A 12,829-nucleotide genomic window follows, 5' to 3' on the forward strand; every position below is an offset into this window, starting at 1 on the left:
ACCAGAAAGTACAACATCAGCAATCAGGAATAGCAGAAACAGAATCAGTATCAGTATCAATATCAGTAGCAGCAGCAGCAATAGCAAGAGCAGCCCCAGTGGCTATAACTCCTCTTACATTTTTATACCCCCCAAGAGACTACAGAATTCCAAATGTCATTCCTTTGAAAAAACTATTTACAGATGGCAAAATCACACTTCTGTTAGAGCAAGAGGTAATTTATAGTCTGCAGCTATGGACAATATAAAGCAGCCCAATATTTCCCACCTAGGATTAGAATGAAAATATATTACTATCCTATATCTATGTTCTTAAAGAAACTGAAATTCTCACTACAAGTTCTTAATAAATAGTTTTCTGGAATGAAATGAGCATGAAGGTTGAGTGGGATCCCTAGTTAATGCATATGTTACCCATAAAGAATTGTATAGAATGGTCATTTACTAGGACAGTCTAAAATGAGAAAAAAAATAAGGAAATGCTAGTAGCTAAATCGATATATCCACTTGATTGTGTTATAAAGAACATCAGAAATATGATTACCATAGTCAGAGGAGAATTTTCTTTTGAAATAATCTTTTTAGGGCTCCCTTCATGTCTCTGTTCCTCAGGCTGTAGATGAAAGGGTTCAGCATGGGAGTCACCACTGTGTACATCATGGACATGACAGTATCCTTTAGAGTTGAATTATTAGCAGAAGGACATAAATAGAGGCCAATAATTGTCCCATAGAACAGTGACACCACAGACAGGTGAGAACCACAAGTGGAGAAGAGCTTGTAGATGCCTCGAGTTGAAGGGACCTTGAGGATGGAGGACACAATGCGTGCATAAGACACTATGATGAGTAGAAATGGAAGTATAACAGCAAGCCCTCCTATGATCAATATCACCAACTCATTAATGTGAATATCAGAGCAGGCCAGCTTCAGGAGAGCAGACAGATCACAGAAAAAATGGGGGATCACATTGTTTTCACAGAAAGACAACCTAGTTAAGAGCAACGTGTGCAACATGGCATACAATGTTGTCAGCACCCAGGACAGCAGCACCATACTCACACAGAGCTTGGGGCTCATGATGCTGGTGTAATGAAGAGGGAAGCAGATGGCCACATAGCGGTCATAGGCCATGGCAACAAGTAGGAAGTCCTCAAGGGCTGAAAAAAACAGAAAAAAGTACGCTTGTGTCAGGCAGCCTGCATAGGGGATGGATGGTACTTGGCTCTGCATGTTCAGCAGCAATTTGGGCATTGTGACAGAGGAAAAGCAAAGGTCAGTGAAGGATAAGTTGCAGAGAAACAAGTACATGGGTGTTTGGAGATGGGAATTCAGTACAATGAGAATAATGATGATGAGGTTCCCCAGGACAGTGGTGAGGTACATGGCCAGGAACAGGGCATAGAACAGGTGCTGGTGCTCTTGGGGAATGGGCAGGCCAAGGAGGAGGAACTGGGTGATGATAGTCTGGTTGTTTCCAGGCATGATCTTCCTTTAATATCTGTAAGGGTAATAGTAGGCTACTTATAAATATAAAAAATGAATATATATGTAAGACAAGTGCTTATAATAATCTCATAGTCATCACATTATATTTTAAACAGCTAGAAATTCTATAGCTTAAATAAGTTATTTCTTTTGTTTCTTTTGCATATTTCATCATTCCATCCTTTAAGTTCTACTCTTATCTACTCTTATCTGAGATACGAAATGTGTTTCGTTTTCTCTTACTTGCCAGTTGGTTATGTGATCTCAGAGATTTTGAATTTCTTTCAACTCCGTCAGTTTCTTGTACCTCAATATTCCCTCAGCCTCAGTGAAGACTGTTTTGTTTTATGACTATATGTCTACAGATATGAAAACTTCATGTACTTGAATGGCTTGGCTTACAACTTAACACTTGGGTTGGATTTCTGTCTTATCCTAGAGAACTCTTATTTCCAAGTATAAATGATTTTTCCCTAGAATGTACAGCAGACCTTGTAAACACCGCAGATTTATAATAAAACTCCCACCTTCAGACTCTTCTTCCTCTTTCCCATCCTCCTTCACTTTCTTATCGTTCAAAGGAATTTGTGACCAAAGCTGAAGTCTGAGAGTTGTATTTCATTCATTCATTTCTTTCACTATCTATACCCCATTAATAAATATTATAGTTCCTGAAGTTTATATTTTATTTATTTCATCTTTCTCCTAATCATTACTAACAGAGACAAAAGTATTTTCTCACATGTACTATTGAAACTACCTCGCAAATATCCTCCCTGATTCTGAACCTCTATACATTTCTCAAACAGCTTCTTTTGCTCATTATATGTAAAGTGAAAATCGAATCATTCTTCTATGCTAATGAATTTTTTATTGGAGTCTCAGTGCTTGGATGATAAATATAAATTTCCTTCAGGGGCTCACTCGACACTGATGTGCTTAAGTTTCCCTACATCCACAGTTACATTTGATCATACAAATATTCTATATTATATTCTCAGCTATGCTGGACTTCAGCTTATATTTTTGAGTAATCTGCCTTTCACACTTGATGTTCCATCTGCCTGGCAATTTCTTCTTTTTTTGCTTAAACTCATCTGGATTACTATTTATACATTAGGTACAGTATATGTGGCTTTCAAAGATAACATTCCCAAGTCAGTCTACATAACATGAGACCTGCTACTATTTTCTCACTGTGTCTGGAACTCACCCTCCAGCACTCAATGCTTCAGTCAGCATCTTATAACTGACTCCCAGCAGGCTGTAAACTCCATTCAGGAAAGGCATGTCTGCCTTAAACATACCCTGGGACATTATACATGTTGCCCGTATTTACACAATATGTCATTAATATTACTAGCTGTGTTTTGTTCTAGGAAATGTAGCCATGCTATTTTCAAAGAGAAGAATGCCCTATGAAATTAGATTATCTACCACTGTTAATTTGTCACTGACAAGAATTTCCAGGTTAAACCTTTTACCTCTAGCTTTGACTTTCTGTTATAATTTTGCTCACATGGAAAATACCATAGAGCTTTATGTTTGAGGCTTGTGTTACCAAATCAAATGATACTCTGCACATCTTTATACTTTATTTCATGTGATGTCATTGATATCAGTATGCTAAGAAAAATATGTTGGTAATTTTAGTAAGTATGGGAATATTTCTATAATTGTCTTATATGGGCTCTTTCTCCAATATTCATGCACCAAGTGCTCATTAATTTAATTTATCAATTCAGCTTTGCCTTTCTATTAGTATTGTACACATTTTACAATTGAGTTATTATTTCCCCAAGTACACTTTGAATGAGTCAAATTACATGGCATAAAGTGATGGCTCCATACTCACAACTGAAGGCTTTAATGAAACAATCTGAAATCTTTCAAGAAAGAAAGGACTCTGGCTGTTGAGGGAGTTTGGTTTCAAGCATGTAGTTTCCAGATCTGCCCTGGATATCAGTTCCCATACAGTTTCAGATTGTCTAGTTCATAGTCCAGAGAGCTGATTTATTAAAAGATAAACTTTATTTACACTTTATCTTATAATCTATTTCTACCCATGTGCACACTTATATGTGGATATAGTATAGCTGCTTTGGATTATGAAATATTCTAATATCAATGAATCACAATATGTATTAAATTTGGCCAATGAAACATAAAGACTTACAATATGACCAAGTGCTTAGGTCTCCCTCTTAAAATGCTTAATTTGTCTTCATTAACAAATTTTATATTTCAAAGTTATCTGCCAACATTAAGGGAAGGAAAATATCTACTGAAAACTTACACAGTTTTTAGGGAGGTTGCTTCTCATATTACTGAGAAGATAGCATATTTGGTGTTGTGTGTGACAAGGAATCACAAATGAGAATATTCACATGCAAATGCTGTATGAAATAAACAGCTCCATGTCTCCCAGACCTATGAGATTCCAAGGTCTCTGGCTACAGTAAACCTAAGAATCTTTTCAGAAATTGAATGTGAGTGAAAACTCCTTCAATTAAGATAGTACATTTTTAATTCACACCCAGAGAAAGAGACTTGCTGTGGCAAACGGACTGAGCAGCCTTTTAACTTACAAGTCAGTAGTGTCTTCAGAAAAATTGGAGTTCCATTCCTGATGTGAGACCAATTCAAATATTTGAAATATCTCTTAAGATAATTTTAAAATAAAAAGTCTAAGAACTACTGCATAAAACCTGTGTGGATTACAGAGCTGTTGTTACACTGAAGTGACAGAGTATGGTGAAAATATAGTGTGCAGTGAGACTAATGAAAAATTTCATTAAAAATATATCTTTAAAATAGTTAACATGCTTGTGGAAGTTTAGGAAGATGGTAAAGACAGAGAGATACTGAATAGAGAAGTATCACCACTAAAACTCTTCACTGAAGAAAGTCATACAACCCGGGAAAACTAGAACATTCTTCCCAACTCACCTAGGATGTATTAACTGACTCTGAGATCCCAGCCTGAGAACCTATTCCCATATTAATTGCAGAACTATGAAGTAATGCCTTTATGTTCATAATCTGTGTGTACTATCCCTGCTCATATGTTCTAGCATACAAAGCTCTGGGGGGAACATGCTCTCAGGAGTCCAGATCCTGGAATAAGTCAATAAAGATGCATTAATTAGTCAGAAACATTCTGGTCAAATTAAGAATCCTGCAAGTATAAGGGATCCAGCCTTGATGAAATCTGGCTCCGTTTGGGGGAAGGTGGCAATGGCATAATAGATGTGTAGTCATTGATACCATTGAGGGTTGGCAGAAATTGTTCATGTCTAGAGCATATTTTATGGAGTATTAAAAGTACTTAAGCACAGTATTCTGAATGATTTAAAATATATTAGAAGTATGATGATTCAAATTAGAGTTCATCAGATTTTGTGACAGCAAATTATGATGGGAAGCACATGCTTTAGAAAGATTAAGAGATTACCCACTCTCATTACAACCTAACTTGCTATAAACAGGCCCTAGGAGAGATACACATGGTACTAAAACAATGTCAGGTATATTTAGGACAATTTTCTATATATGTCAATAAATAAGAACAAATAACTCCATCAATTCATGTTCAATAAATTTTCAGGTAAATGTCTTTTAAAAGCCTATGGATCTGTGCCTTTCAAGGTAAAACTTAGCAGCCCCGTGTCCCACATTCATATTCCTACCATTGTTCACAGGTCCATAGATGACGTATTAATTTCTGCCCTCAGTGCCTGTGGCACTTGGCTCTCATCATCTGGCTCCAATGATGTAGAGATGCTTTATATATTGTTATGCTGAAAATTTTCATTCCAAAGGAATCTACATATTTATTGGTCTTACAATCATTAGATTATTATAGATTGCAGTAACATTTAATTTTGTACATGAAAATACTACGTGATACTATAATTTAAATTATGTTCTGGTTGGGTATAAAATCCAAGAATTATTTAGTGATGTGTATCCTTTATCCCACATTGAATGACAACCCTACCCTTTGTATTGTATTTTACAGAAGTATTATGCTATGCTTGTAATATATTTCCTCAAACTCATGTGTGGTAAGCTTTGTTCCAAGTGCAGTACTGTGAGGGCTTTGAAGACATAACAGTATCTTTACAACCCTGACTCAGTCGATAGATCCATCCAGTGATGAGTCACAATATGATAGACTGGAGAAACTAAGATGCAGCACATATTTGGAGGAGGTAGATCACAATCATATTTTTTATTGGCACACTTGTTTCTGCTTCACCATCTCTCTCTCTTTGCTTCCTGGTTGCTATGAGGTAAAGATTGTTTTTCCTCCCATATCCTTCTATTGGTGTAGAACTTCAATGAGAGATCAGGATTTTTAAGCCATATGACCATGAACAAACATCTGAAACTATGATTAGAATAGCTCATTCTTTTTAAAAGTAGTTTGTTGGGAGCCAAGTCCTAGCAGAAAGTGGCTATTATCTTTGCAGCCCTCTCAGACCATATACTCTGACAAGTGACTTGTTTTTCAACAGCCCACAACAGCTGAGCACTCTCAGATAAACATCTTGTTTTTCTCACATATCTTGTTTTGTTGTTTAGTGCCCACAGCTGCAAGGCACACATGGTAAAGTGTCTTCAGATGCACTCCCCTGCTTGTGTTTATATATACCCATAATTTCCTTTTAATAAAGAGGACTTGTTCACACACCCTGTCTTGTCTCCATTCTTCGAGTCTCTTGCTCCTCCATCCCCAGTCTTTCTCTTGTAGACCCTGTTGACTGACCCACAGACCAGAGCTCCTGACCCCCAAACGTGGGGCAGCGCAGACTGGGCCAGTAGTTTATTTCAGCTATTTAGTCACAGGGATGAAAAACTGACTAAAAGAGCAGATATTCCCCAGCATAGAGAATACACTTTGGGAACTATGCATATTATGTATACTACTGTCTGTCCTTTGTCTCCAAACTTATTTTATCCACAGCAGCAGAACCAGTTATATACTTAAATTCGGTGAAATTGACAGCATTTCACCTCCATCTTTCTGAATATGCTTTCAGTTTTTGTACTGAGACCTATCAGGAACATAGAAGATGTCATAGGAGATTGCCCTAATATTCATGGAAATACTAAGTTCTCTTGTCCTTCACTTGAGAGAATTATTTTAGACAGTGAGAGAGGTGGCCTGAGGTTCTTTTTCTGTATATGGATTTTTTGCACAATTGGAAGACTTTACATTTGTAGCATCAATTTGTAAAGAGCAACCAATAGATTTGCCAATAGCCTAGGTTATTTGCAGGTTTGCATGGTGCTTCTTTAGCTAATAACTTGAGTAGATGAAACATGTTCAGGACACTGGACATATCTTTACAAACTGAAGGTAGTATTGTATTGTTGAAAACAATACCAAGTTATCTCACAGCACCATATTGGTGCCTAACCAGAGCCTTTACACATATTGAATATTTTCATGGTACTAGAATTTATTCTGTATAATACTGGAGTTGAAATGTAAACACTAACTTAGCTATAAACCCTTTGATCTAAAATAGTGACTTGTTTACATTATATATTGGTGCAAAAGTGGTACACAAGTTGTGAGAGTAACTAACCGTTGCCTGATTTTTTATTTATTTGTTTGACAAAATACAATGTAGTCAATACAATATGATACAATGAGATAAAACAAAAACCTTCATATCAATGCTGGACAAGGGAACCCAACAGAAGAAAAAGAGCCACAAGTGAAGGCTCAAGAATCAAAGACCCACTCATTTACATACTCAGAAATCCCATAAAATACTAAACTAAAAGCTAAAATATGTACCTAGAGGACCTGGTGCAGACCTGTTTTTGCCACATGTTTTCTGCTTCAGTCTCTGCGAGTTCATATATGTGTTGCTCCTTTTATTCAAAGGGCCTTGATCTGGTATTCTCCATCCCCCTTGGTTCTTATACTCTGCCTTTCTTTCTTTGAAGTTGCATTAGCTCTGAGGAGTGGGATTTGATGTAACCATTCCATTTAGTGCTTTGTGTTCCAAGGACTCTCTCTGTTTATCTTCTGGCCCTGGGTCTCTGTACCTGTTCCTGTATGTTACAGAAAGGAGCTTGTTATCACCAGTGATGCTGACTGAATAAGCCACTGATATCTGAGTATAGCAGAGTGGAATTAGGAGTCACTTTATTGCTATATATTTTCGACCACTGGTATTTGATTTACCCAAGGACTCAGAGCTATCTACTCTCTGACTCTTGGTTACCCATCTAATATTGGGTATGGGTTGCATCTTGTGGAGTAGACTTTAAACCAAGTCAGACATTGGTTGACTATGCTCATAAGTTTTGTGTTGCCTTTGCCCTAATAATATTCCAGAGAGGACATACTGTTAGTCAAAATTTTGTGGCTGGGTTGATGTTTATGTTTCTCATTTGGTACCCTCCAGAGTATCTCCTATACAAAAGACAGGAGAATGTAGGAGTGAAGGCAACATGGGGGCACCAGTTCAATTTCTCCATTTTCAGTAGTTGTGTTAGTGTTTTCCTAAATAAAATCCCACTCCCAGCGTGTGGAGAGTAATCAATTGTCTTGACAACCACCTGGGCTGTTTGTGAATCGCCATAGGAATCTCTTGGCCACCCACTTATTTAAGTCAACTCCATGAGATGGAATGTATGCCTGACACTGTTCTGGCTACCAAAAACTTGTGACTAGATAGACCACAGAACTAGGATAAATTAAGTAATGTAGGAAGAGCTAAGGTGGGAGGAGTAAGGACAGGAAGAGGAAAGGAAAAGGAGGGAGGGAGAGCAGAGATGTAGGAGGATGAAGAGCCACGTGGGTATGGAAAGTAGTCCTGGGTAACAATTTATATTTAGGTTAGCTAATTGGGAAACACTTCTAATTGTATGGGCATATTGTTATTGAGCATTATCAAACATATAAAACCTTTGGTTAATCTTTAAACATTAGAGTTTCATTCACACCAAGAACTGTGTGGATGGCAGGATGGTCTGGGCTCAGCCCAGCTTTGTGGAGACAGCATGGAAAATTGGTAGAGCCATCTCCCATAGCTGGCATCTCATGGGTTGCTGGGCTGGTTGCTCTGGCTGCCTGAACCTGTGGTCTGAGTCAAGCAGAGATGAAAATATGCTGCCACAACTCCTGGCCACATGCTGCCACTGCTCATGGCCACAGGCCGTGCTAGTCAGGAACATGATGGTTGACTAAGAAAAGCCAGGTTGAATGCTGCCATTTTAAATATCTTCCACTACAATTGTTCTACTAAAAATGTAGCAACCTAATGAGTTGTAACAACATTCTGTTCTACCCATTGATCAGAGTCTTACTCATCTATCATCAGAGAAGCTTCCTCTTGCAGTAGATGGAATCAGAGGCTCACAACTGGACAATGTGCAGAGATTGAGAGGCTTTGGGTTACTGAGACCTAAAAGGGATGTTTACACCAAACTTCTTTTCTCAGAGCTCAGGGAAATTTGTAGGAAGAGGAAGAATTGATAGAGCCAGTAGGGATGGAAGACACCTAGGAAACAATGCCTTTCAGACACAGCAGGGCTGGTATTCGTATGAATTCCTGGTGACTGTTGTTTCATGCCCAGGACATGCATATGTCTAAGCCATATGGAGTCTCAGGACTGAGAGAGATAAGTGTACATGATCATCTGTCTCTAACCTAGAAGCTACCTTCAATTGACAACCTCTCACAAAGGAAAAATTAGTTTTCTCCAATGGAGTCTCACTAGATATATAAACCACACAAAGTATAGTCTCTATGTTAGCAGTAGACTAACAACTAAGCAACTCAAAGCAAATCTGATAGTATTTTTTGGAGAACATAGTTTTATTTTTGGGTCTGGCTATTTTTTCAATCTTATTAGTATTTTGCTTATACCTTAAGTCTTTTGATTTTATGTTTTATATATATGTATTTACTTTTTGTACTTTTTCTTTGATTTTCCTTTTTTACTTGCTTATGTGTCATCAAAAAAGAGAAAGAAGGTGTAGAGTTGGAAGGGTTGGGAAGATTGGAGAGAAGTTAGAGTGAAAAATAATTCAAATATATTTTCAAAGTGTATTTTTTCCAAAAGAAGTATAAACACAACATGAAGGCAAAAAAAACCATTTTGAATATTAGTTGTCAATCAATATGAATTTCTTTTTTAGATTCATTTTATTTATATGAATACACTATAGCTGTCTTCAGACACACCAGAAGAAGGTATAGGATCTTATTACAGATGGTTGTGAGTCACCATGTGGTTGCTGGGAATGGAACTCAGGACCTCTATATGAGCAGTCAATGCTCTTAACCACTGAACCATCTCTCCAGCCCCTACCTATGAATTTTTTAAGTACACAATAAATTTGTACAAAATAATTTTTGTTGGAATTGTAATTTTATTGGATATTGAAATATGGCAAGATGAAATTTCAACAAAATTTAATATTATAGTCAAGGAAAATTTCATGTTAATATATTTCTTAAGCCTTTTATAACTTTAATAATTTGTAGTTTTGAAAATATAGATTTTACACACACATGACTATGGAACACCAGCATTCAACTCTATGCTTCCTATGTTGAATGCAGTATGCTCAATTGCCTGATAGGCCTTCTATCATGCCTTCCTGTCATATTGAACACTAAATCACCAAACCACAAGCCCCCAAGAAAACTTTTTCACAGGCAACTTCATATATGTATAGAGTGCATTTTAGTGACTTCCACCATTGATTCTTTTTAAATAAAAATTATGGTTTAAGCTCCCATGCAGCAGCACTTTGACAGTAGTAAATGGAAAATACCAGAGATTAATGGTTCACAGTTGTCAGTGACAGGTGGTCCATGCGTTATGATAAAAACTGATTGCTCTCAGTCTCCATCCTTCAAGCAACCTAAATAATCACTTCATCTAGCATTTTCTCAGTGTATCTGCTGCACTCCTTGTGAAGTTATTTTTAGCCATCCTGAGAACCAATTCAACTCTTTTCTCTAATGTGTCATATAGGGAGTTTCAGGTAAATCTCCAGATGAATCTTACAGAGCAGTCTAAAGCTATATCACATTCCTGTGCCCTTCAATTTACTTCCTGATACATAGGCATTGTAATAGATCTCATGATCAAAAGAGAGGTGATTTGTTACAGTGAAAAAATTTGAGAAATAGAAATAGAAAGGAATGAGATGCCCTTAATCATGGTAAATTATTATAACCGTCATTATTAGTTACTTTTAGTCTTGATTATGTCTGAGATGTAAGTGAAATTTTCCTACAGATAAAAGAAAATATGTCACACTATAGAATTTTGTTACTATCTTTGTTTTCAGGTATTTTCTGAGACATTGAAATGTATTCACCTGAGGACTAAGTTGATGCATTTTGAAAAGTTAATAGCAGACTGTTTAGTTATAGGCAATTTTTTTGTATGTACTTTTATATTTGTATCCCATGATTTTGCTAGATGTGTAGATATGAACCATTTTTTATATTTTCTGGGATTCTGCACAAACAATTTTGTTGCTCATAAAATAACTCAATAACTCATAAAACAGTCTTAGGGTTTTATGGCTATGAAGAGACGTCATGATCAAGACAATTCCTACAATGCAAATTTAATTGGGCTGGCTTACAGTTTAAGAGGTTAAGAACATTATGATCATCGTGGGAAGCATGGCATTCTGCAGGCATATTTGGTGCTAAAGGAGCCAAGAGTTCTACAACTAGGTCCAAAGGCAGCCAGGAGTAGACAGATTTCTGCAGGCAGCAAGCAGGAGACTGGATTCCACACTGGGAACAGCTTGAATGTATATATGAGACCTGAAATCCCACATCCACCATGGTATACTTCTTCCAACAAGGCCATACCTCTTAATAGTGCTACTCCCTACAGTCTACTCATTCAAACCTGGGAGTCGATGTTGGGCCCATAACTATTCAAACCACCACAATAACTAACCCAATATATAAATTGTATAGTTCTTTTTCATGTTTCCTTGCTACATCATGATAAATGTGTTTAATTTCCAAGATTTTAAAATACACCAAAATTGATACATAGAAAAAGAAAACTATTGAATCTGTTGGGAAAACAGCAAACATAGAATTTGGAGTGAAATTAATGCCACAGAATACAAACATTGGAAAAGAAACAAGATCTAAAGTTAATTGTATTAGCAACATAGAAAAAGAAGAATTCCTTAATGTCAAAAGAAGCAGCAGAGATCACCCACACACACACACACACACACACACACACACCACACCACAAAGTAGAAATTAGTTGAAATTGAAATGGAAATATCAAAGAGGTCAAAAAATTGAAAAGCTGATTTTTAAAAAATAATTTATATTTTCTCAAATCATAATTAATTCACACAGGAGTTATAAACACAGAAAGGCAGGATGAGGGAAGGGAATGACACTGGAGTGTGGGTGTTCAGGGGGAATACAGATATCTTTCAGAACCTGGTATCGGCTGGGTGAAGGTTCAGGGGACAAGTCATTATGACTCTGCCTATGACTCACTTGTCCTTATCTAAGTTGGTATTGTCTGACAAGGCTACATATTTACAAAGTCTATGACTACTCAGGATGTAAATTTCCACAAAAGCTGCCTGTTTACATTAGCTTAGAGCCATCTGTTTCAATGTTTTTCCACTGAGACCCAAGACTTGGTGTTAGGATACATGTATGACAGCCCCATTGCTGATTTTAGCCCTATGGCTGATTTTAGGCCTACAGTGTGTAAGCAGGGCTGCCCCTGACATCTCCTCCCTTCTCTAAGTATAGAAGGGCTGTGGCAATTCTAAACTTGCAAAGGTGGGGATAGAGGCCTGACCTCCAGTACTTGAAGAGGACCTTGTAATGGCTCCGGTTCCCCTGTCCTTGTCCAGTGAGGCATGAGGGCCATACCCATCCCGATGTCTTTTTCCTGGAGAGGGGATACTTTTGACAAAACCCCTATGCAGTCAGGCTTGTCCCTCAGGGAACCCAGAGAGATATTTTTATCTTTTATTTATATTCCCTTGCAGGGCTTAGCCTCGCAGCCTAAGCAAGAATTCAGATCGCCTGTCGGGGGGGGGGGGTTCTGGGTGGCCCCTCTCTGCTTGGTCTAGGGGCAGAAGTCCCCCCTTTTAGGTTGGGTGGAGATGGGTTTTGGAAACACCCTGTATAAAGTAACAACCTCATCTTGAGTCTCGTGGACCTCCATAGCTAACTTATGATAATGTATCTGAATAAGTTTTGCTACCAAATTATTTCTCTGCTGTATCACAGAGTTAGTCCTCCTATTTCATGCCCGGGGACCAGCAGAAAAAAGCAATAAGAACCCAAATAAT

The 12,829-nt window shown here is 37.5% G+C and overlaps 1 protein-coding gene across 1 annotated transcript; it reads right to left on the reverse strand.

Annotated features, from left to right (window-relative positions):
- Nucleotides 1–549: 549 nt before the first annotated feature.
- LOC114613807 (olfactory receptor 1468-like) lies at nucleotides 550–1,485 on the reverse strand. Its single transcript, XM_028759192.1, has one exon. It carries the CDS (start codon nucleotides 1,483–1,485, stop codon nucleotides 550–552), a length of 936 nt encoding a protein of 311 aa, XP_028615025.1.
- Between the last annotated feature and the right edge of the window lie 11,344 nt (nucleotides 1,486–12,829).

The sequence above is a fragment of the Grammomys surdaster genome, unplaced genomic scaffold (assembly GCF_004785775.1).
Source record: "Grammomys surdaster isolate TR1022 unplaced genomic scaffold, NIH_TR_1.0 126278, whole genome shotgun sequence".
Lineage (NCBI taxonomy): Eukaryota > Metazoa > Chordata > Mammalia > Rodentia > Muridae > Grammomys > Grammomys surdaster.

Excerpts from the sequence above, each read along its gene's own strand:
- LOC114613807 (XM_028759192.1), bottom strand. The coding sequence starts at position 1,485 with ATGCCTGGAAACAACCAGACTATCATCACCCAGTTCCTCCTCCTTGGC.